At 42.9% G+C, this 25949-nt stretch overlaps 1 protein-coding gene across 1 annotated transcript in view; it reads left to right on the forward strand.

Annotated features, from left to right (window-relative positions):
- RETREG1 (reticulophagy regulator 1) overlaps positions 1-25949 on the forward strand; it is a 130073-nt gene that overhangs the window by 35762 nt on the left and 68362 nt on the right. The window contains exons 2-3 of the mRNA XM_057708519.1: positions 1353-1459; positions 7002-7032. Coding sequence (XP_057564502.1) covers positions 1353-1459; positions 7002-7032 — 138 coding nt within the window. The remainder of the gene's footprint in view (positions 1-1352; positions 1460-7001; positions 7033-25949) is intronic.

Here is a 25949-nt window from a genome sequence, read left to right on the forward strand (position 1 = left end):
CTCCTCTTTTGCTTCTCTTTGCTCTTTACTCAGGTCTGGTTATAGCACCAAGACTCATTGCCTTGGACTTTGTTAGTGCAGCCTGTGTTCATCTGACGAGGAAGTAAGTTCCTCGAAGGCAGTATTCACGTGCTCTTTGCATCTCTGTACATCCCACACTGCCTCGCAACTAGGATTAAGTGACATCTTTGTTAAATTAATCTTTCTGAGTTGTAATGGCACCAAAGTCAATATTAATTGGCAGCTTACGCAACTAACTTTTGTGAAATGGCCTTCAACGTCTATATGAAGGCTCAAAGCTCCTTGCGACGTCTTTGCCATCCCATTCCTTTATAAATCCAATCAAAAACAAAACAAAAAAAAGTACTGTAGGGTTTGTGTGCTGTTTGATAAAGAATTCTTTGTTTCCCTCTGAAGAGGAGGTGGGCAGATAGACAAAAGGGCAGTGATCTTAAAGAGAAAGGGCTAGCAAATTGGTTCCCTAATAACTGCTATTTTTAAGAGGTTGGTGGGGCGCAGGGTAGGTGTTAAAGAAATGAATATGGTGTAAAAGAAAAACCATAAGACAGAGGACAGCCAGTAAAGGGCATCTACTCTAACTACTCTGTGTGCGTGAGAAAACCCTGCATCTCTGCCTCGTTTTATTTTAGCCCATCATGTTTCTGCTCCAGGTCAGTTCTATTCCATCTGTTAGCAGAGCGATATTTGGGCCATACCCAACATAGCAAATCCTTTTCCCAGACTGGAGGATAGAGCAGAAAGCCTGGCACAAAAGTACACATGGCTCGGGCTTCCTAGGTGGTGCAGTGGTTAAGAATCCGCCTGCCAATGCAGGGCACACGGGTTCGATCCCTGCTCCAGGAAGATTCCGCATGCCGTGGAGCAACTAAGCCCATGTGCCACAACTATTGAGCCTGCGCTTTAGAGCCCGTGAGCCACAACTATTGAGCCCATGTGCTGAAACTATTGAAGCCCACGTGCTTAGAGCCCGTGCTCCGCGACAAGAGAAGCCACGGCAATGAGGAGCCCGCGCACCACAGCAAAGAGTAGCCCCCACTGCCCGCAAGTAAAGGAAAGCCCGCGCACAGCAAAAAAGACCCAACACAGCCAATTAAATAAATACATAAATAAATTTATTAAAAAAAAAAAGTACACACGGCTCAAGCGCTTTTATTTCACTGACTTTGATGCCTGTTAGGTAACTTTCATGTGGTCACGTTTGGGGTGCTTTTGACAAGTGAAATTATTATTGAGTGTATTTGTTGTTTCTGTGGCAGAAAGTAAACCTAATATTTTAAAAAAGGTACCGTCCTCAAGTTGAAATAATGATTTGTCTGTTTTTGCTGTCACAGGTTCCTTGCACTGACTCCATGGAGAGTGTATCACCTGATTTCCCTCATGGTCCTTGGACGTGTTATTATGCAAATAATAAAGGATATGGTTTTGTCTAGAACGAGAGGTAAGTAAACTCAGGATTCATTTTTATGGTATTTAATTTTCTAGACCCTGAATGTCTGACCTTTGTGTAGGCCTATTAACCGAGTGATCTTTGAAAAGGAACAAAGTAACAGGTTATATAGGCATTGACTTTTCTATTTTGAATGTTTGTTAACTATTAATTTTAAATTTGTTAAATGTATTTAATATTTATTATGTATTTAACTGATGTTGTCCTTTGTCATAGCTACTGCTGCTGGGCAAAAGGTTTGTGTGTGCTGGTTTCTCTTTTGGCTCTAATCGCTATTATTTTAAATACTATTTTGATATTCAAGTAGGCTGCAGTGAGGATAACAGTCAAATATTTATTACATCCCACATGATGAAACTGGGCCATTGGAAGATGGACTAGTTTATATAAATGTTTTCTCTGCCTCTATGGAGAAAAATAATGAATTCAGGGCTTAAAAACAAGGAAGGGTTCAATGCATTGTTTTAAATGAGTTGAAAAAGAAATTCATTTTTAACACCAAATTAAAAAGGAAAATTCAGGTGAGAACTTGAATTATTTAAAAACTTTGCTTAAGGTTTTCTGGGTAACTTAACTATATTATAAATATGAGTCAAGCTTTTCTATACTCAGAGGGGCTTCTTTCTACCAGGGTTTTTGAGCTAGTTTTTGTAAATAGGCAAAAATCCCTGCTTGGAATGATGGAGCCCCGTGAAATTAAGTGGAATCAGGTTGATTTGATCAAAAATAGCTAAGAGGGGGTTACAGTGAGGCAGTTGATTCCACTAACTGTAACCCCAGATGGGGGGATAATTTTAGGTGGGGTCCATATGGATGGATGCATGTAAGAACTGTCCAGGGTCCTATTCCCTGGCGGGGACACCGAGGCTGTGTGTGGGAGGCACCCTTTCCTCCCTAATGCTGACCTTGAGACCAGGGATGTAGGCTGTTACGGATGTATCAACACCATCACCTGTTAAGGACTTACCATCATAGTGTTCTAAATAGCACTTTAAATCCGGTTTATCTTTTAAGTCTTTACAGTTCTGTAACTCATGTATAAACCATTTAGAAAGATTGTTTTACATAAGTGTGTTTCAAGATTTGAAGGTAATTCTGGGAAGGTGACCAGATTTGGTTTTGTCCAGTTATCACTTTTCTTGAATGTGTAGATTTAGATTATATTCTTGTACGCATCTTCCTTCTCTCCCTCTCCTCCTCCCCACCCTCCTCTTTTCTGTTTCACAGATCAGATACCTAACTCTCTACCTCTTAAACCCTAAGATGCACCTGTCCTGATACTTTCTCTTTACCTAGCCAGACGTATTAAGTCTGCCTAGAGGTGGGGCATCTCCACGCTGTAGGGCTTTGTACTGGGGTTGGTGGGATCAGTGCACGACAATACCCGTTTTTCTGCCTGATTCATAACTGATGGAGGAGAACCTGTTTCTCTCAAATAGAGGTAACATTTTCACCCTCTAGGAGCTCCCTCAGGGAAGTCTTAGAAGAAATAGCCACTGACCAGTTTTACCAGCAGTCCTTCTAGCTCAGTAGGGCAGGGGGCTCACAAAGCTAGCTGAGCATCTCACTGTTTTCACTGGTGTACGAAGCTGGTCCCAGTCTGGGCACAAGTTATAAGGAACAGACAAATGGGGGAGGCCAGGGATGAAGTGGAAAGACTTCGTAAGTATCCTTTTCTCACGCTCACAAGGACCATTCTCTGTGTTGTCTCACCAGCTTGATGTCCTTGCAAAGGTGGAACTCTGATATTCACCAGTTGCAGGAAAGCTCTCCATTGCAATGATTCAGTCCTTTAAAGAATTAATTTGCGGGTCTAAGAATTGTCTCTCCCTTGCCACCCAGGATCAAACATGATGATGGCTACAAACAACTCAAATAAAACCTAGAAAACAAACAAAAAAACCCAAACAAACAAAAATTCAGGTGCTCGGGTGGGAAGGATCCCGGCCTTCTAGAGCTAGTTGACTCCAGTCCTCAGCTGCAGAGAGGCCCCATCACACACTGTACTGGTTTCCTGTGGCTGCAGTGATACATTACCACGAGTTTGGAGCCTCATTACAGCAGAAGTGTCTTCTCTTACAGCCCGAAATCAGTACCACTGGGCCAAAATCAAGGCGCAGGCAGGGCCCTGCTGCCTCCAGCGGCTCTCAGGAAGGATCCCTCGCACATCCCAGCTTCCGCGGGTTCCCAGTGTCCTGGACTTGCAGGACATCCCTCCAGGCGCTGCCTTTGTGATCCCATCGCCTCCCTCTCAGGCTGCGTCAGACCTCCCTCTGCCTTCCTCTTACAAGGACACTTGCGATTCCGTTTGGGCCCTGCCTGGATCATCCAGGACGGTGTCCCCATCTCACGGCCCATGACGTCATCGCATTTGGTTAATCCCCATTTCCAGATGAAGTAACATGTTACAGGTTTCGGGGATTAAGACCTGATACGGGGGCCGTTATTCAGTCTCCTACATAATCCGAACCTCTTTATCCTGTGAAATGGGAAGTGCTCCTTATATTGTGTAAGGATCAGACAGGAGCATGAAACAGAAGCACCTTGGTCAGTAGCAGGCCCCTCTATTCAGCTCTGACCTGCAACCAGCACAGCATGGGTTTGTTCATTGGTCCGTGTTGAGCACCTTCCTCTTGCTGGGGCCCACTGTGGGTGCCTCTCTGCCCGAGTCCAGCTCTCACGCTCCAGGCTGTAGGGCTTGCATTTGTCACAGGCCAGTTTTTCTGTCCATGGTTTCACTGGGGAACGTTGCTCTGAATATAGTGTTTCTACTGCATGAGGGAAGAAGGAGAACAGGATTCATCCCTGCACTCTCTCAGTGCTCCCCGGTCTGTGGCTGAAGGAGCACTGGTGCCTGCGTCGTCCCCTCCAGTTGAGTCTTTTAGGACAAAGGCCCATTGAGTGCTGTGTGTGGTTGGCAGGAGCCTGGCTTTGCAGGCCCTTCAGCCCAGGGCCCTGTGGTGATGAATTGGTCTCCGGGAGGCACACAGTCGGCTTCAAGTTGAATCCAGACGTGAGGATGGTAGCTCCACGGCTTCATCCAGAACTGCCGGGCTTTCGTGAGCTACCCTGGCCCCACGGCAGGAGCGGGGAGGAAAGGACTCCCCAGTCATCTGTCCCCTCGCCTCTTCCCCAACTTCCCCGCCTCCCACAGCATTTTTGGCTAAAGATATGAAGCTTCTCTTGTTAAGAATGTAACTGTGTCCCTCCTCTCCCTCCATCCTATCTTTAATACCACCTTAGATATTTAACATAAAATAGGGGAGCCAAGTGTGGCGATACCTTCTGGGACTTAATCGCTGCAAAACCCGCGGGGCCGCATGTCTCTGGTTTCCGAGTCACCAGCGTGGACACCGTCGGCTGTGATGGGTTTCCTGCTCTCGCTCCCCAGCCCTGGCCCCTTCGTCTGGGCTCTGGGGGTGCTTCTGCGTGGGGGAAGCTCCTCCTGCAGCCTTCAGCTCTTCCTTGACCACATTCTCCTCTCTCTCTTTGAAAAGAACCAGTAATTTCCACCCCCCCTCCCCCACACACACACTGTCTTTGAGATGCTCTTCAACTACTGCCCTGGTCAGTGGAGGAGGGCTCCGCAGGTCCCCGTGTGCCACCTGTGGGGCACGGCAAGCACTGTCCCTTTATGCCTTTCCTCCTGCCAAATCTGCACCATCCGTTTGATGCCCAGTCTGGTCGCGGTTGAGCGCGGGCCCACCTGGAGCTGTGGCCTGTGAACTGTAGGCCTTTGTGCCCACTCCGCGCTCTGTCGTCCCAGCTTGTACTCTGATGGCGTGTGTGAAGCCCTGCATTCGGTCCCTTAGACCATCGATGCGTCTTTAACCTTAGCCTTTGGAAGTCCTGTCTCCAGCCCCTGCCAGGGCTGGAAGTCAGTCCTCAGCGCTTCCTTCTGTTCAGCAGCCCACCCATTGAACCAGCTCTGTGCCCCCAGTTCAAGTGTTCTCCTCCTGCTCAGCCTCTTACACCACACCGTCCTCAGCGCTGTGCAGCCGCAGCCTGGTCTGTGCCTGGTGATTGCGGGGCTGCTGTCCTCACCGTTCTAACTTCCTCGCTCCTTTAGCCAGCAACCAGTACTCATTTCTCCACTTTTATTTTTTGTTACAATTAACACACAATATGATACAAGTTTCAGGTGTACCACAGAGTGACTCAGTATTTTATACACTGTGAAATGGTCACTGGTGTAAGACCAATTACCATCTGTCACCACGCAAAGCTGTTACAATATTATTGATTATATTCTCTATGTGTACATTACATCCTCATGACTTATTTTATAGCTGGAAGTTTGTACCTCTTAATCCCCTTCGCCTATTTTACCTATGCCCACCACCACCTATTTTATCTATCCCCGCCACCACCCTTCTCCCCGCTGTCAACTGTCAGTTTGTTCTCTGTATCTATGAGTCTGTTTCTGTTTTTTTCTTCACCTGTTTTGTTTTTTTAGATTCCACTTATAAGTGAAATCATATAGTATTTGTTTTTCTCTGTCCGACTGATTTCACCTAGCATAATACCCTCAAGTCCATCCATGTTGCCACAGATAAGATTTCATTCGTTTTTAATGGCCAAGTAATGTTCCATTGTGTATAATACACACACATACACATACCACATCTTCTTTATTTGTTTGTCTAGGCAGAAAGGGAAACCAGATCAACTGCACAATTCTAATAATCTGATAAAAGGATGCAAGCAATTTTGAGAAAATTTTTCCTAGGGCTGAATTTTAAGAAGGCTTTATGACATAGATCTTTGATAGGGGATACTGAAGAACAAAAGGGACAACATCTTTATTTGATAGAAAAAGCGGAAAACACTTTATGGCCATTTCTTTTCTTGAACTTCATTAAAGCTGCTAGTTGGGACTATAGTATCAAGACACAGTCCAATGAAGAAAATCATTGGAGAATTAAGAAAGCAAGTGAGGTCTAGGTGTATGTGTGTGTATTAATATATACATATATATATATATAACTGTTGATTTCATTTGGGCCTAGATATAAGCTCAAAAGACCTAAAGAGTGACAAGATAAAAATCTCCTTTCTCAAATAACAGTTGTTTCTGTTCCCCTTTGTCAGTACCATTTCAGAGTTCACCTTAAATGCGACCTCTATTGTTGGTGCTGTCTTGACCAGCCACATTTTCTCTCCTCCCTGAACTCTCGTGGCTTGTGTTTCGTGTGGAGTTCCTACACCACCTCTCTTGGTTCATATTTGCTTGAGTGCCGGTTCTGTCTGCCCCACTGGACGGTACAGTCCCTGGCAGGACACGTGTTGTATGGTGTCCATCTCCCATGGTACCTGTCCAGGTTTTTTGTAGATAGTAGAATCTCTGTGGATATTTGTGGACAGTTTGCCTGAATGAGTTGTGGTACCAGAGGTATACACTGTATGATTTGATAGTTTCTAGAGTTTAAAGATCTAAGCATTCCATTTAAAACAGCTCAGCATATTTCTAAGTTGAGACGTGCCTCAAGAGGAAAATACCTCCGTTAACGTTTCACGTTTACGTCTATTACAGGTGCACAGCTGTGGAGAAGCCTCAGTGAAAGGTAGGGAACATTCTTTCCACGTGTGGCTAATGGAGGGCAGGTCGGGGAGGTGACCGGGCTGCCGAGATGCATCTCCAAAATCATGGTTTAGTGACAGGATTGACCATAGTAATCTACAAGAGTGGGAACATCAAGAAAAATACGGTCGAAGTGAGGAAGAGGATAAAATCGGGACTCGTTCTAGGAAATAGTTCATGTCTTGCTGCAATATTGGGCCACGTGCACGTGTGAGAGTCATGACGCGTGAGGATGGGGAGGGAAGCGCAGGGGTGTTTTCGCTGGGGATTTCCTCTCAGATCTCATTTTGGGGCCTGAGCAGCACTGCTGCCCTGGGAGAAGAACGCAGCAACCTCGAGGCCCGGAACTCTGCCGAACGTTCCCGAAGGTTAACCAGGCTGTCGGTTCAGAGAACTCTGGGGTGGGGGAGACAAAGAGGAAGGGTGAGAGGCTCGTAGGCGGGAGGTGCAGCGAATGTCCACTGGCTTCCAGGCTCCTTCCGCAGCCACAGCAAATGAGTTCCCTTTTCATTTGCCGTTCCCCATCCTGAAGTAAAGGTGCTCTTCCCACTTGGAAGAGAAAAGAGCTGGGGCAGGTGATGAGGGGATCAGAATTCACAGTACCAACCGTGCATATGAGAAGTGGAAAAATGAAGACAATGTAAGGGTCGATGTTCCAGTAAAATGAATTTTTGTAGTTATTTAAGTTCTGCCTTAAAAGTGTCCTTGTGAGACTGAAAAAGATGGTTGAGTGCTCGACTTACATCAAAGTGGACAGCATGCAGTGAAGGCTCAAAAAGGAAAACAAGCAATGCCTTTAAAAATCCATGAAAATAAAACCCATGACCTGGTATATAATGTACCCGTAAAAGCTGTGCTCTTGAAAATAATGCTTACTTCAGGTGTAAAGGCTAATTTTATGACCAGTTTTCTCCTGTGTGCTTGTTCTTTCATACTGGAGCCCAGATTTTCATGGGCAGGATGTAAACTTGCCAAGAGACTCAGCAGAGGGAGAGATTGGCTATAAGAAGAGAAACCTGGTCCTCCAGGTGCAGACCCACCCCTGGTCTGTCAGTCCTGCCCCTGCAGACACACTGGGCCTCCTTGGATAAGTGTCTTAAGCTTTCTCTGCAGGTGTCTCGCCATTTGTCAGGTGAAGAAATTGAACGTGCTCCCTCATTCTGGTTGCGGGAAGATTTGACCAAGTGAGTTAGTGTAATTTCAAAGAAATTTTAAAAGCTCTTCCATGCAATATTCTTTCAGATTTACTGATACTCAGTTTGACTGTCAAGGCATTGCTCCCTCCTTGCTGAAGCCCTTGCTGTTCACAGTCCTTCTGAAGTTCACAGCTACAAGTTGCCTGGGAGAATTTCCACTGTGCACTCTTTCTTTTTTTTTTTTTTTTTAAGATTTATTATATATTTATTTATTTTTGACTGTGTTGAGTCTTCATTGCTGCACGTAGGCTTTTTCTAGTCGCGGTGAGCGAGGGCTACTCTTCATTGCAGTGCGCGGGCTTCTCATTGTGGTGGCCTCTCTTGTGGTGGAGCACAGGCCCTAGGTGTGCAGGCTTCAGTAGTTGTGGCACGTGGGCTCAGTAGTTGTGGCACATGGGCTTAGTTGCTGCGCGCCATGTGGGATCTTCCCGGACCAGCAATTGAACCTGTGTCCCCTGCATTGGCAGGCGGATTCTTAACCACTGTGCCACCAGGGAAGCCCGCAGTTTCTCTTAACGTAGAAATTATTGGAGTGTTTGTTAAGGATTTGCAAAAAATATTAGATATTAGAGAGCATAACAGGACCAAGGATCTCACTTTGTCAATGTCGGGTGAGTAGCTCCTTATAATGCAGCTTTTATTTTAAGATTTATAACATTCCACTCCTTTGGGCAGCTGCCTGTGTGCCCCCAGAGAAGCCATGATCATGGAAGTAGCCTTTTCTCTAGGGAGGGTCTCATTTACTTCAGATTCATCCAGATGGATATTCAAATGCAACTAATTTTCCATCCTGGTCCCAACCCTGCAGCTAGTGATCTTGCCAAATTCACTGTCTCTTGGCCTCAGTTTTCTCATCTTCTGAATGAAGAGGTAAGAGAGAATCATCTTTTTTTTTGCTTTTTTTAAAAATCATTATTGGCATATAATTGCTTTACAGTATTGTGTCAGTTTCTGCTGTATAACAAAAAGTGAATCAGCCACATGTTTACATGTATCTCCATATCCCCTCCCTCTTGAGCCTCCCTCCCACCCTCCCCATCCCACCTCTTTAGATCTTCACAAAGCATCAAGCTGATCTCCCTGTGAATATCCCTTCCAGCCCTAAAAAGTCTGTGATGTGATTTGAGGGGGATCAGTGTTCCTTCCATATTGTTATCCTTTTACCTTTTTGTTCGGCCAGTGTCTCTTGCCAAGTGGTTTAATTCACACTAGAGAGGATACTTTCCAAAAATTTTTTCACTGCATTTTCTATTGTGTAGTTTCATTCTATTCTCTATTCACCACATTGGAAACGTGAAATTAAAATCTGTATTCCTCTAAATTTCTTTGACAATGATGTGGTTTGTTATTGACAGCGACACTTGGCATCTGATACTGGCTAGTGTTAACACTGAAAAAATTCAAAACCACCTCATTTGAAGAACAAAATACAGTGCTGAATAGGAGGATTGCTGCAAGCAGAAGGAGGTGCTGTTTTGCTCCTGTGAGGCAGGTGGGGTTAGGGTCTTTCCACTTCCGAGGTCTGAGGTGCCGAGCCTAAAACCTCACCCTCACTTAGAGGTAATTAGAAATCAACATTTCTCCCCCTCTTCTCTCCCCCGTTACAGCCTGCGTGGCTGGGATTCCCAGGTCGGTCAGCCAGGCTTCATTCTGCTTCCCAGCACCACGTTGGTAGTTTGCGCTCAGTCTCAGAATGAACCAGGCCTTTTCTCCATGGGGCTTGTTTAAGTGCCATGAAGTTCACTGTTCAAAAGGTGGATGAAGGAATGGACCATTCTACCTTCATAACGCCATTATAGAGTTTTTTCCATGAAAAAGGAGCTCCTTGAAAAGGGAACTCTTGTGCACTCTTAGTAGGAATGTAAATTGGTGCAGCCACTATGGAAAGCAGTATAGAGGTTGCTCAGAAAATTAAAAGCAAAATGTTCATGTGGTCTAGTAATTCCACTGCTGGGTCTAGAGCTGAAGAAAATGAAACCACTGTCTTAAAGAGATGTCTGCACCCTCCACGTTCATTGCAGCATTATTCACAATAGCCAAGACGTGGCAACAACTCAGCATCCACCAGCGGATAAACTGATAGGGAGAGTGGTATACAGACACAATGGAATATTCCTCAGCCATTGAAAAAGAGGAAAAGTCTGCTATTTGTGACAACATGAATGAACCTGGAGGGCATTATGCTAAGCGAAATAAGTCAGACAAAGACAAATACTGCATGATCTCACTTATAAGTGGAATTTAATTAATTTATTTAAATTAAAAAAATTTTTTTGGCTGTGTTGGGTCTTCGTTTGCTGCACGTGGGCTTTCTCTAGTTGTGGCGAGCAGGGGCTACTCTTCGTTGCGGTGCACGGGCTTCTCATTGCGGCGGCTTCTCTTATTGCAGAGCATGGGCTCTAGGCGCATGGGCTTCAGTAGTTGCGGCACGTGGGCTCAGTAGTTGTGGTGCACGGACTTAGATCCCACAGGCATGTGGGATCTTCCCGGCCCAGGGCTCGAACCCCTGTCCCCGCATTGGCGGTTGGATTCTTAACCACTGCGCCACTGGGGAAGTCCTAAGTGGGATTTTAAAAAGTTGGTCATAAAAAAACAGAGAGTAGAAGGGTGGCTGCCAGGGTCTGGGGAGTGGAAGTGAGGAGATGTTGGACGAAGGGCATAAAGCTCCAGTTATAAGATGAGTAAGTTCTGGGAAACTAATGTGCAGCGTGGTGACTCCCGTTAACAATACTGTGTCGTGTGCTTGAAAGTTGCTAAGACAGTAGACCTTAAATGTTCTCACCACCACAACGACAAAATGGCAGTGATGTGAGGTGAAGGGCATGTAAACTACCTGCTGTGGTTATCGCTTCACAACATGTACGTCTATCAGATCATCATATTGTACACCTTAAACTTACACAAGGTTATATTTCAGTTATGTCTTAATAAAACTGGAAAGAAAAGTAATTTTTTTCCTTCCTATAATCCTAACGACTTATTTCACAGACTGGGGAAATTTACTTTTGTCAGCTAAGCCTGAAGTATTTCCTCCAAAATTTAGCATGAAGATGGTGATGTCTGTGTATACGAAGGGTATTCACGAGGATAATGTTATACCTAACTAGTAAACAACAGTAATGCCAGCATCGAATTTCTGATGCCATCAACAATAAAAACTGGGTCATTTTAATCAGATTCACATATCTATTTTTGTACCTGGAAAGTTCATTTTGTGCAAATGTGATTCTCAGCAGATAAGTCCTGAAAAGGACTCATGCTTGACCTTCTTCTTTACTAAACAGTAAGCCCCATCTCTGCAATCTGAACAGGATTTATACAGAGCGGTTTGTCACCTGAACCAAATTAACATCTTCTGTGGCTCCTTCCTAGTATTGGGGTGAAACTTGACCCTTGGTATCGTGGCTCTTCATTCTCGTGTGGCTATGGCCACTGACCAAATAAAAGCCTCTGCTAATACCAAAGGAGACATCGTGCCCATTACCTTTAAAGACATAAAATTGGTTTCAGTTTGGCCTGGTTTTTCTAAGTGAGTATAAACTAGAAAGAAGTACTTTTACTTACATATATACCCATCACTCAAAATTTCTTTCCCTAGTTCTTTAATAGGTTTGTACATTATAACCCAGATGAAGGAGCTATTCTCATCATAAATCCTGTTTTACTGTTCAGTATCGATTTACAGAAAATACCATTTTTTCATCGACACTACAGATTTTGGAAATTACGGCTGAGAGCTCTGGGGTTTTCTAAGACATCCCCGAAATCCCAAAGCCTCGGCCAGGTGTCTTTCACAGGAAGTGGGGAGTGGCTTTCCAAGGATGTAATGAAGGCATCAGACCTACTTTGCCTTACCTTGAGCTGACTCTTGCAGGGCACGGCAGAGAATTAACAGACTCAAGTCTTTCTAGAGCCAGCAGGGGTTAGAAGAGATGTGGGCTTTTTGCCTCCAGCTTGGTCAAATCCCAGGACTCTTCCTCTGAGCGCGTGCGCTCTCTCGCTCTCTCTCTCTCTCTCTCACCTGCTCTCAAGAGAAGCAATTCTGTGGTCCCACTTCGTGGGTTGAGATGCCCTTTTGTCTTGTCAGCTTCCACATAATTGCCAGTCAGAGCGTTCTAGCTGCTTCTGTTTTTTTTCTGGAGAAGAGGAGCCAGGAATTGTTGGTTGTAGAGCCCCGTCCTGAGCTTGCCCCAGCTCGTAGGCCCAGAACCAACTGGAGCATTTAAGTAAGAGCTTGCTAATTAATGAAGTCCTTGAGCACAACATCCTGACTCCGATAAAAGTGAAAAGTCATCTAGCATTTGCTAAATTGTCTTCTCTGAGGACTAGAATTTAGTGTGAAAACTGCGTTTTCTGTATTTATGAATAGTCATCACTCATCAAAATTCCACAGACAGGATGAACTACCAAGTAAAAGGCATTAAATAGTCACATGGTAGCTTACAAGGTTTCCTTCCTTCCATCCTTCCCCCCTCCCTCCCTCCGTTCTTTCCTTGCTTCCTTGCTTTCTTTCCTGTAAGGCACAGCAGCAATTCCAACTCATGCATTGAAACTACTAGATTTTACGGTTTTACTATTTTCGAAAGTGTCTAAAATCATCTTGTAACTTGTGTTTTGTAACCTTTCTAATAAGCATACTATTTGGAAGCAATATTTTTTAACATCAGCTGGAACTGTAGTTATGGAGCCGCATCTCCATGAGTTTTAAAAGAAAGTCTTGCTCTGAAGGGTGCATTTAATTGGATTAAATGAAAAATTCTTTTCCTCAGAAAAAACAATATTCACTTAAACTCAGAATGTGGTGGATTTTAACACAAGCGTATCTGAGCTTGGGGAGTCTTTGTCTGGAGATGTTTGGGCCAGGCTGGAGGCAAAGCACCACTTTGGAAGCCTCTACCCTGCCAACATGAAAATCCGAATAGGCCTTTCATTCCGTTTTTCAAAAATAATAATTGAGCACAATTCTGTAGTCATATGTCGCACAATGGAGAGTCGAAGCCCTTTTATTCCTCTCTCTCCGAGAAGAACGGACCCATTCAGCGACTGAGAGGTGGTGAGCTCTTAGCCAGCGCGGCTACGATGTGGTCTGAAAGTTTCTCAGAGTTCCTCACCCAGATTCCAATCTGTTGTGTTCATTTTTAAAAGTTGTACTTTGACAATCAGACCAGTTGAAGACAAATGTGGAACAAAGGACTACAAGCTGTTTTGAAAGCTGTTTCAGGACAAGGGGGATAATTCTGCTTCTTATCCTTCACCATCAGTGGGGTCTCTATGTAAAGAGTGTTGACATCCTAAAAATGCCTCAGGCTAGATGTTTAAGACTGTTTTTTCCTCTCAAGAGCCCATGAAGCTAAAAGCCCTCCCTGAAATTGACATGTATCTTCACAGCAGCAGATGATCTATTTCTTAGGCATTAAAAATAAAATGAAACAGGAAGTGCAAACTATTATGTATAAAATAAGCTACAAGGATATATTGCATAACTTGGGGCATATAGTCAATATTTTATAATAACTATAAATGGAGTATAACTGTAAAAAATTGTGAATCACTATGTCGCACACCTGTAACATATAATATTGTACATCAACTAGACCGCAAGAAAATAAAGAAAATGAAACAGGCAGTACATTTCATAGCCCACTGGTTTCATTGACAAGGGAGATGAATTGTTAGACCTTTCCTGGCTGAATATTTCTTTATTGTGTAACATATTCTCCTTATATTCAAGCAGATTTATCAAGTCAAAACGTGGGCAGAAGACCAGAGATCAGGCTCTCAGTGAGTTTGGGAGCAGCAGCCCCTGACAATACTCAGGGCTCCTAAGAGAAAAGCACTCAATATTATATTTTACTATAGTTTATAATTTTCGGTTTTGATAATTTTGAACACTCCTTAAAGCTAATGTAATTCCATAATCTGATTCAGTAACATGAGTCCAATCAGCTTTTTTCCCCCATTATCTTAGCTCTATTTCATCTTTGCATAATTAAAAGTGTGTATACATTGCTGTTTTCTATGGCTTCGCCGTGGGTATCTTTAGCCACTTGATAAGAAACAAAAATTCCAGTTTAGATCATTTTAATCTGTTTTCAGATTCTCTTAGCCTCCTTGCTTATTGGCTTGATTAGGTACTGGATCCTGCGTTATTAAGAATTTGAGAATGTAGTTCGCTTATAAATATAACAAGTAATTAAGCTAGAATAATTAAGTGTTACCTAGTAGCATTCTTGCTTCAGTAAACTTAAATTACCAACAAGGAAGAATGGTTAGTAGTTAATATTTCTCTTAACTTGCCCTGGCCTATGTTGTGATTACATAAATTAAGACTTAACAGCTATTTGAAAGTTTCTGTCCTCTGTCCATCTGTCTTTCTGTCTCTCTCTTCCTCTGTCTTTCTCTTTGTCTCTCTCTCTCTCTTTATTGTTCCTAAACAATATTTATAGTCGTATTTGGCTAGTAGCAATTAAAACATAACTCTTTTCTTGATTTTAAAAGTAATACATGCTGATTTAGAAAACTGAAAATATAGGAAACATTATAAAAAAGAAAACTCAAACCTTATAAACCCATCACCCAGAAATTAAGCTCACTTTCAATTTTATTTTCTCCAGTCTTTTTGTAAAATTATATCTGTATTTGTTCATTCATCCTTTCAACAGATATTTATTGCATGCCTTTATTGCCAGTACATCCAGACATTTGTGGAATTAAACAGAAAACAACAATAGACAAACAACTCTGTCCTGCTGGAGGTCACATTCTAGTGAGTGAGCCAGAAAATAAATTACTGCCATATATAATGTTAGGTGGTGAACCATCTTTAAAGGAAACTGAAGCAGGAGAGGGGATCAGGGAGCGCGAGGGTGGGAGGTGAGGGTCAGGTTGTATTAAAGTGCTCAGGGAATTGGGAGACTGGGATTGCCATGCATACATTACTAATAAGAAAAAAATCAAATTGTACACTTTATATATATGCAGTTTATTGTATGTCAATTATATCTCAAAGTTCTTTAAAAAAATTAAAAAAAAATAAAGGGCTCAGGAAAGACCTTACAGAAGAAGATTTTTGAGCAAAGACTTGAAGGAGCTGAGGTTGTGAATCGTATCTGGATGAAGAGCGTCTAGGCAGAGGGAACAGCAAGTGCAAAGGCCCTGGGGCAGGAGTTGTGTATGAGGGTGATTTTGTTTTATACTAGTAAGTTTTTTTTAATGCAGCTATAGTAACTAAAATAAACGGAATATTATGTAGCTAATTAAGATCATGTTGTAAAAGAACATGAAAATGGGGTATGGGATATGGAAATGTATCATTTATTGCTAATTGTAAAAAAAGTGTAGATTTTAAAGTATTGCAGGGAGACGTAATGCACAGTACATTACAGTTATGTGTTGGTACATGTCTGGTAGCTCTGTGTGAGGGGAAGACAGGTAGTTTTTATTTTCTTGATTTTGTGTGTCCTAATTATAAATACATTTTATTTCTATAATGAACATGCATAGCCTTTAACATGAAGAGACGAGAGATACTCAGTGGAAGGGGAGAATGCCCCACCAGGCAGGGTGAGGCCTGAGACTGGATGTGGGTGGTGACACACCGCTTCAGGTATTCAGTTCACGTAAGGGCTCCTGCTCCTGAGCTGCTGTCCAGAAACGGGGCTCTGCTGATGAGGATGGCACAGCCCACACCTTGGAAACAGGTCAGGGCCACAGTCCAGAGAAGCAGCAGGGCTCAGAGGAGGGGCAGGAGCCTCAGGAATATGTCAGAGGCGTTACAAGGGGGCCCTGACCAGCCCAAGTGTCGCTTGATACTAAGCCTCATAGGATTGGGGCAAAGAAAAATGACTAGTGTATTATTAGGTAATACGTTAAAATGATGAATCTCCAAGGTCAGAGTGTTTGAGGGTGGGTTAAAGTTCTTAAATCTTTCTTTCTGAGGCTCAGCGACAGGTACAGGTGAAGGGCCTGGGCGCATGAGTTAGATACCCGCAGACAGCTTATTTAAGTAAAATTTGGAAACTCTTGGTATCATCCGAATAAGATTTGTATCTCTATCTTTATGCTCCAAACTATAGTCTTTGAACAATTCAAACAAGAATGAACCTGAGAAGACGTTGTGTTCTCTTCAAAACACCCCATCCCTGGGTTCTGCGGGTCAGTCAGTCTGTCTGTCAGCTATCAGTCTATCGTGGGTTCTGCAGGTCAGTCAGTCAGTCTGTCTGTCAGCTATCAGCGGTCCATCTGTCAGCTATCAATCTATCCCCTGGGTTCTGCAGGTCAGTCAGTCTGTCTGTCTGTCAGCTATCAGTGATCTATCTGTCAGCTATCAGTCTGTCCCCTGGGTTCTGCAGGTCAGTCAGTCTGTCTGTCTGTCAGCTATCAGCTGTCCATCTGTCAGCTATCAGTCTGTCCCCTGGGTTCTGCAGGTCAGTCAGTCTGTCTGTCAGCTATCAGCTGTCCATCTGTCAGCGATCAGTCTGTCCCCTGGGTTCTGCAGGTCAGTCTGTCTGTCTGTCAGCTATCAGCTGTCCATCTGTCAGCTATTAGTCTGTCCCCTGGGTTCTGCAGATTAGTCTGTCTGTCTGTCTATCAGCTATTAGCTGTGCATCTGTCAGCTATCAGTCTATCCAACCTACCTACCTGCACATGTTCCTTAATTATCTTTTAGATCGTATTTTATATATTGAAGAATATATGTAACATATGCAGAAGTTGTAGTCGTTATAATAAAATGAATACTCGTGAACTTTCCCCCAAACAGGATTGATGCTACTGCATCTCCCTTCCCCTCTCCTGCTGCCTCCCCGGGCCAAAAGCAAGCATGGTCCTGATGTTTGTGTTCTTTGTTTCTTTGCTTTAAAAAAATGTGTGTGTGTGTGTACACATATAAATATATGTATATGTGTAAATATACATATATATTTAAATTACATATACATGTATTCCTAAATTAAAATTTCGCTTTTGAGGTCTATTAAACATGGTTCCATGTTTATGTAGTCTTCTGGAATGAATATCTTAACACTAAACCTTTTTCAAAAAGATAAATCCGTGTGGCTGTGTGTCTCTGTGGTGCCTTCTTTTTTGCTGCTGTATAATATTCTATCAGTGATATACCGTAATTGATGTATATGCTCTGTTTTCATTGGACTTCGGGACATTTTTCACCAGGCTGTCCACTGCTTCTGTGAGTTTCTGAGTTTCCAGTATGACAGTGCTGAAAATCACAAAAAGGGAAAAGGCAAATGCCTAACACATAAAGTGAATGGATTTCTAAGCCAGAATGCTGTATGTTTGAAAGCTTGTGTAAAGTCTGCATCCATGCTTAGGCTCCCACAGCTATTTTAAAATGATTTCCCTGCGCGTTTGGCAGTGTTCTAGTGCTGGCCGCCACTAGAGGGCGCGGGAGAGCTGGGCCATCCGCGTGTTGGAGAAGCTAGACTACTGCGACTGCTGTGGAAACCGCGCTGCGCGGCGCCAGTGATTTTTAGTACGTGCACAGGTCAGCGGAAATCCAGTGAAAGGTTACATCTCTATCTGTATGCATCCGTGCCAGGTTGCACACGCATTTTAATGTAGGAGGGGTGAGCAAATGCACAAGGACGAAGAGTAGTGATGGGCTACATCGCAGGAGGATAAGACTGGTTGGGGAGGAAAGTCACAGACAAAGGGCCCAAAACAATGACTGGTGACTCTGCTTCTCAGGTTAGAACAAGCTGGTGTTCGAGGCCTCTGAGAACTCAGTAGTATTTTTTTTTCCAGCTCTTTACTGGAGTATCATTGCTTTACACTATTGTGCCAGTTTCCGTTGTACAACAAAGTGAATCAGCTGTATGTATACATATATCCCCATATCCCCTCCCTCTTGAGCCTGAAAAGGGAACCCTCCTGCACTGTTGGTGGGAATGTAAATCGGAACAGCCTCTGTGGAAAACAGTATGGAGCTTCCTTAAAAAACTAAACACAGAACTACCAGATGACCCAGCAACCCCATTACTGGGCATATACCCTGAGAACACCATAATTCAAAAAGATACATGATGAACCCAGTGACAGGGCAAGAATTAAGATGCAGACGCAGAGAACAGACTTGAGGACACGGGGAGGGGGGCGAAGGGGAAGCTGGGACGAAGTGAGAGAGTAGCATTGACATACATACACTGCTAAATGTAAAACAGATAGCTCGTGGGAAGCTGCTGCATAACACAGGGAGATCAAGGAGATGATGGGTGATGACTTAGAGGGATGGGACAGGCAGGGTGGGAGGGAGTCGCGGGAGGGAGGGGATATGGGGATATATGTGTACATACAGCTGATTCACTTTGTTGTACAGCAAAAACTGGCACATTAGTGTAAAGCAATTATATTCCAACAAAGAGCTTAAAAAAAAAGATAAAGTAAAAAAAATACTATGAATAAAATAAATAAACTACCAGGATACATTGTACAGTACAGGAGATATAGCCAATATTTTATAATGACTTTAAATGGAGTATAAGTTATAAAAGTTTTGAATTGCTATGTTGTGCACCCACATCTAGTATAATATTATAAATCAATTATACCGCAATGAAAAAGATAAGATAAAATAAAATAAAAATAATGAAAATTAGTAAAAAAAAAAAAAGGTACACGTACCACAATGTTCATGGCAGCGCTATTTACGTCGTCAGTAGCATTTTGAGTGCACCACCCTGTTACTGTGTATTTCTATCCAATGTCTTAGGAAATCTTCTGAATGTTCTTTATCAGGTGCTCTCCAAAGTCTCCTTCCCTCGCTGGTCCCTGCCCTAGTACTTTTTCCTCTCTTGGAAGTGAATGGAAATCCATGGATTTTTCCCACCACAGCACTCTAAATAACCTTGAATCAGGAAACCCAGAAAATTGCTTAATTTGCAGTTTCATGGAGAGAGGACTTCTTGTGAGTTGTTTGCCCTTAGGCCGGCGACTGACCTATGAAATATTGAGGGCAAAGGTCCCTGCTTGTTAGAAACATATACGAAAGAAAGGGCTGCCCAAGTATGTCCTAGACCAAATAATCCACCCCCCCCCACCCGCCTAAAGAGGTCCACCTCCTAATGCTCAGGACCTGTGATTATATTCCTAACATGGCAAAAGGGGCTTTGCAGATGTGATTAAGTTGAGCATCTTTACGACGGGAGGTGATCCTGCATTATCCAGGTGGGCCAGTGTAAGTATACGGGTCTTTATGAGAGGGAGGCAGGCAGGCAGAATGAGAGAAGATGCTGCTGGCTTTGAAGGTGGAGCATGGGGCCACAAGCCAAGGACAGGCAGCCTCTAGAAAGTGGAGGAGCCACGGAAGTCATCCTCCCCAGAGCCCCTGAAAGAATGCAGCCTGGCAGACCCATTTTAGATTCCGATCACCAGAACCCTAAGATGATAAATCTGTGTGCCGCTAATTTGATAATTAGCATAGCAGCAATAGGAAACTCATACTGTTCCTTATGATATGGAAGAACCAGCTTGGTTTGAAAATGGCAAGGGCGGGTTTACCAACTCACGTCTCCATCCGCTGGGGAAATGCAGTTTGATCCCAGTAGGTGGGAGAACCACGTCCTGCAACAAGGAGGATTAGGGTGATGCCAGGTGAGGTGACGAAGCACCAGGAAAGGACAGGGAGCCCAGGGTGGCTTGGGGGGATGTTCCCACTGGCACGTAGGCATAAGAGACCTTGAAAAGGAAACAAAAGGTTAAGATGGTCCAAAAGAGTTGTGAAGATGCTGTACTTGAAAGCCAGGGGCAAAGATTGTTTCAAGAAGGAGGCTGTTAACTGTGTTCCAAGAGCAAATGGTATTAAAACATTTGTAGAGACCTTTCTAAGGAGCCGTCCATATTTTCGTTCATGTGCGCAGAGAAATAGGAGGTGTTTGGGAGTGAAAATATGAATTGAGGTGCTTAGGGATGAGATGAGGGCTGAGAAAATGGAGGTAGGTCTTGTGAACCAAGTATTAGAAAATATTGGTGGTGAATGAATGGAGAGAGATTAGTCAGGGGCCAGGAAAAGCAGCAGCCTGTCTTTCATTGTTGTTGTTTGCGTTTGTTTTTTATTGTGGTTAAATACACATCACATAAAATTTACCGTGAGTGACATTTAGAACATTCACAGTGTAATGCAACTATCACCACTGTCTAGTTCCAGAACAGTTTCATCTGCCCCGAAAGGAAACCCCATAATTGTAATCCCCGTAATCACTTCCCATGCTCCCTTTCGCCCTAGCTTCCAGCAGCCACTAATCTGCTTCCTGCCTCTGTGGGCTTGCCCTGTTCTAGATATTTCATACAAATGGAACCATCCAATATGTGGCCTTGTTGTGCCTGGCTTCTTTCACTTAGCATGATGCTTTCAAGGTTCATCCATGTTGTAGCAAGTATCAGTACTTCACTCCTTTTCATGGCTAAATAATATTCCATTATTTAGATGTACTACATTTTACTTGTCATCAGTTGATGAACATTTAGATTCTTTCCACTTTTTGGCTGTTGTGAACAGTGAGCAACTTGGTGTTCTCTTGTGTGGTTTTGTTTTTGGGGTAGAGGGGTTTGACCGTGTGGGGGAAGGTGGGGAAGAGGCACATGGCAGGGCGGGACTGCTGTGGTCCGTGCTGCCCAATCACTGGGTTATTGGGTAGAACTTGCAAGGCGAGTCACTAGGGGGCAGGATGATGTCCGAGGGAGAGGTCCTGGACGGGTGATTGACTTTGCCTTTCATCCATAAATCTCTTCTGGAGAACTGAAGATAGCGTGAGATAATTCAGCAAATGCCGGAATGCCTGCTGGGGAAGCTGGATCCTAGGCAGCCTCCGTGCCTCTGGCGGCGAGAGCATTGCTTCTAAAGGAGCAATCCAAGAATGTGCCCTTCACTTGTCATTTTAGTCATGTGTCCTTTTTAATTTTTTTTTTTTAAAGAAAAGGGACTATGCAGGAAGGAGGGGAATGGCGGGGTTACGTTATGATTTAGGGGTATTTCATAAAAGAAGGAAAAGGTCCATGGTGTCTTACCCTTACTGGGGTAGATTGCGTTACTCATGTGCTGTTTTGGTTTTTTTGAAGGCTATTCTTACTTGTGCCTGTTTTTAATACCTGAACAACTGGGAGAGAGAACTTATAATCCTGCAGTCATTTGGCTTGTATTCTTAGAGAGTATTTTTAAACTCTAACTTTCAGAGCCCTCTAATGTCATTTAAAGCACAAGAAGTGGTTTCAGTATTCATTTCTCCTAAACTGCAAGTTTTAGATTTTGAATAGGATTTTTACTTCCACTGAAGACACATTTTTAAAAATCTTTTCCTTGGTGTTTGGGTTTTATTTTTGGGAGGTGGGATCAGTGGTGATTATCTTTATTAAAATGAGTGATCTTTTCAATCATGACTCAGGAGTCATCTGCTCTGGAAAGAAAACTGAACTCCAAAGCTTATCAAGCTAAACATCCCCAAGTCAGAAATGGATGTTTATTTTGAATAAATTACACATTTAAATACTTTTTTTTCCCCTGGGGCTAAGTTGAAATGAAATCATCTTCCTTTAAAGGGCTTTTAATGGATGCAGCATACTTGGAATATGTAATGAAAACTCAGTAATTGAGAGGATTTTTAAGTGAAAAAGAAATTTATATTTTTAAATTGAGAAATGGATCTGAAATTGATTTGGGGTCACAACAGGACTGTCCCAATCTAGATCCTTAGTAAACTGGACTGGGAAAGATTGCCCTTGTCCACACTTTGCCCATACGTGAGCTGTTCTGTGAATACACAGGTGATTGAGTTGGACCATTTTTGCTTCCCTAATGGAAGGGGAGAAGTGACACTGGTTTGAGTTTGTGCTCTTTGTGTGGGGTACTAGGAAAGTTAGAGATTGACTTATAAATTTGTCTGTGTTCCTTGTTCAAGGCACGAAAGTCCTCCAACAGTGAAAGAATACAAGGCTTAAACAATAAATGAATTTTCTCCTGCTGGTTAGAATATGGGATGGATAATTTAATCAATAGATAGCTAAAATCCTAGAGAAAGGTTTTCCTCTTGATACTGCCAGATGATTTCTAGAATAGAAAAAAAGCTTTCCTCTCCTAAGCAAGTGATTTCGAGAAGTAGAGGGAGGCCAGTGAGAAGTGGGTGAGGCTGGATTTTGCCTGAACTCACCACCTGGCCCCAGATTCTCTTCCTGCTCATTTCCCTTGTTTTGTCCTTTTAAATTTAATAATGAGGGCAAGAAAAGGGAATCAATTGGTTGATAAAATTCATAAAGAGTAGAGAATTAGGAACTTCCCTGGTTGTCCATTGGTTAAGAATCCTCCTTCCAATGCAGGGGACTCTGGTTCGATCCCTGGTTGGGAAACTAGGATCCCACATGCCTTGGGGCAACTAAGCCTGCATGCCATAACTACAGAGCCCTCAAGCCACAACTAGAGAGAAGCCTGAGCACTACAACGAAAGATCCCAATGCCACAACTAAGACCCAACACAGCCAAAAGTAAATAAGTTAATTAAAAAACAAAACAAACCTGAGCTTGAAAATAATAAAACTAATTTTTTTAAAAGGCAGAATTAAGGAGTAGGTTGAAGCTACAGGTAATCCAAGCCTCTGAGAAAGATTTTAATGAAACAAAATCATAAAGATAATGTGTCCAGCACTCAGAATCTTAGAGAAGGGATTATTTTCTAGTCCCTTTTGGTTAAATAGTTCCAGCATCTCATGACCCCCTGAGATACAAAGAAGAAACACTCCCTTTCATATTCTTTTTGGACACTCTTTCCTGCCTGTTACTGTTGAGCTCTGGGACTCCCGAATTACAGAGGTTATTTCAAGGGATGTTGTAGATACTGCGGTGTGGACCACAGAGGACTGAGCCATTTTCAATCACATACTGCCTTCGATCATTTATATTTTGACACCTTTGGAAATAACTTTTTATAGCCACTAGATTGGGTCTGATTTTGTGGTAGGGACTGCAGGGAGGAGTGAGTCAAGACAATATCAAGGGCAGAGCCAATGACTAACCCTGCTCACCCTCCCCTCCCCCAGCCCTGGAGTCTGATGGATCCTGGCTGCTCCTACAACATGTAGAATCGAGAATCGAGGCAAAATATGAAAATGGATCTTTATTAAATACTTTTGGTCAAAAAGGCTATAATACAGTTTTGGACCCTCTGAAATTTTTCTTAATCAGCAGTTCAGCCAAACAGAAAGAGGGTTGGTAATGAATGCATTATAATTCTCTGATTAGTTGTACTTTTTATTTTGTAAGGACTTATCATGGTCAGGTATTGCTGCATAACAAACAAGCACAGAAAATCTCAGTGGCATACAGTCAGCATTTATTTCTCACTCATGTCTGTAGGTCAGCTGGGGTTCATCTGGTTTGGGCTGGACATTACTCCAAGTTTTGGGTGCATCTAGCCTGCTCCTTAGTCTTTGAGCCTCGCTGGACCACAGGTATCGAAGGCATAGTGTTCTCATGGACAAAGGCTAGAGGAGCACAAAAGAGCCAGTTATTCAGGCACATTTCAAGCCTCTACCTGTTACTATCCAGTGGGCCAAAGAAAGTCACATGGCCAATTCCAAAGCCAAGAAGGAAAAATACATCTGGCCACCATGGGCCATGGAAAGGGTGTGAACACCCAATAGTACTACAGGGAGTGCAGAACTGGGACTCATAATTTAATCTGGCATTAACTTTTTTTATTAGGTTAGCATACTTTTCATACAGTTACATTGGTTTTTATTCTGTGTTCAAAATATTTTTTGATGCAGGTGTATTTTTTTTTCACTTATGGGATATAAGCTTAACAGTCCAGTCTCCCTATTTATTTTTTTCACTTATGGGATATAAGTGTGGAAGTCCAGTCTCCCTATTATAAGATAGCTACCTTAACTATTTTTTCCTAACCCTTAGTATTTTATAAGCGTTTCTTAAGTTTTGGGCCATAATAATTAGTTTTATTCAACACTAATTTTAAGGCATTTACTTACTACCTTCTTATTCTCCTGTCTTTGAAAACTAGAACAATTTTACCCAGTCATAATTTCAGGGTTTGAAATTGTTGGGAAATTTGACATGAGGATGCCATGTTTGTATGTATCCATAGAGTCAGAGCTACAGGGCTTTGCAAAACCTGCTGTTAACACAACTGAACGTATGGTATGCCTTTATTTTTATGGAAGGGTCTCAGGTACACACTGAAAGGGGAACTTGGAAGAAGCAGAGATTTCCTTTGGCAAAATCATCCATCTGTTTCTGTAGCCGAAATTAATGCTGCTGAAGGAAGAGTTTTCCTTTGGGATCAAAATTAAGTTCCCATTGTTGGTAACACACTCATGGTTATTATTCAAGGAAAGTTAACAGAGAGCCAGGCTCTGTGAGAGGGTGGTGGAAAGTGAGCGTGGGATGTATGAAAAATGATCCTTTTATTCTGACGAAACCCAGCTTTCCTGTTATCTGTTGAGGAGGTCATGACCCCTCTATGCTTTCCGTCCATAAAATCTCTTTCATCCTGGGCCTGACTCTGAATTTCTTCACTTGAACTTCTTATGATATATGTAACAGGATGAAACACTTTACAGATGTCAATCTTTGAGGTTGAGATTGGAGAAGGGGATGTGGCAGTGTCCGTGGTCACCCTCTAGGTCTCTAGAGAGCTGCTATTTTGGATGCCTGCTTAAACTCTGGGACCACTTGCCTTGTCCGTGTCATGAGTCAAGGGCTCTATTCTTCCAACATACATTTAGTAGATGCCTGCTGTGTATAAGGCACTCTGCTGGACGTCTAGCACAGCACCTCATCTTCTGTCAAGGTTTTATTGTATTTGCTTTGATGCTGGAACAAGGAGTAAAGTTCTCAGACATCAGAGAGGTGGTACAGATAATAAGGGAGCTGTGCATTGTCAGCCATGGTTGAAGTTGTGTCAGTTCACTTTTTAAATAGTTCTCAAGAGAGTCTGTTGCCGTTTGCTCCACCTAAAGGGAGAAAGCCAGTGGCACCAGAATGAAAATGGCTGTATTACATCATCAGGGAAAATTTTCATTGGTACATTATGCCTTGAAGGGAGGAAGTCTGCGATTATATTTAGATTGATTCTGTTTTGCTCACTGAAATGATAATTTTAAGACAAAGTAAGAAAAAGGAAAGGGAGAGATACTTGAAGAAGGTCACCAATTTATTTGGTACACATTAATATGGTATTAATTTATGTATATTGAATGAGCATCCTATTTTTTCCTGTTTTCCAATCACCTGTTTTAATTATATCTCATTTACACTATAAAAGCATCTTTGAAGTAACATGCTGCTCCTACCAATACATCTTTTCAAATGCTGAATGTTTCTTTATCAATAATATGAAATTTCAAGATTTCTGCCGTGGAAAAACAGAGGTTTCAAAGGAAATCTTTTTAGCGTCGTTTTTTTCCTCTTGGGATTTCAGTCATTTGACTCCCATAACTTTGCCTTTTATGACCTGTGAAGACCGGACTTGTTTAGATGCTCTCATTGAGAGAGAAGGGTTTCCAGCTCCCCGTTTACGACGCATTTCCTCATAACCCAGCAGTGTGTCTGGCCCAGCACTCCTCCCAGGCCCCCCCCTGGGGTAACAGTGCCCCCAGATGATCCAGAGAAGCGCGGTGGACAGCGAGAACCACGGGTCTGGAGCAGCTAATTCACCTGTCTCCCCAAGGATGCTTGTGTGGTAAC

This window comes from Hippopotamus amphibius, chromosome 15 (genome assembly GCF_030028045.1).
Source record: "Hippopotamus amphibius kiboko isolate mHipAmp2 chromosome 15, mHipAmp2.hap2, whole genome shotgun sequence".
NCBI classification, from domain to species: domain Eukaryota; kingdom Metazoa; phylum Chordata; class Mammalia; order Artiodactyla; family Hippopotamidae; genus Hippopotamus; species Hippopotamus amphibius.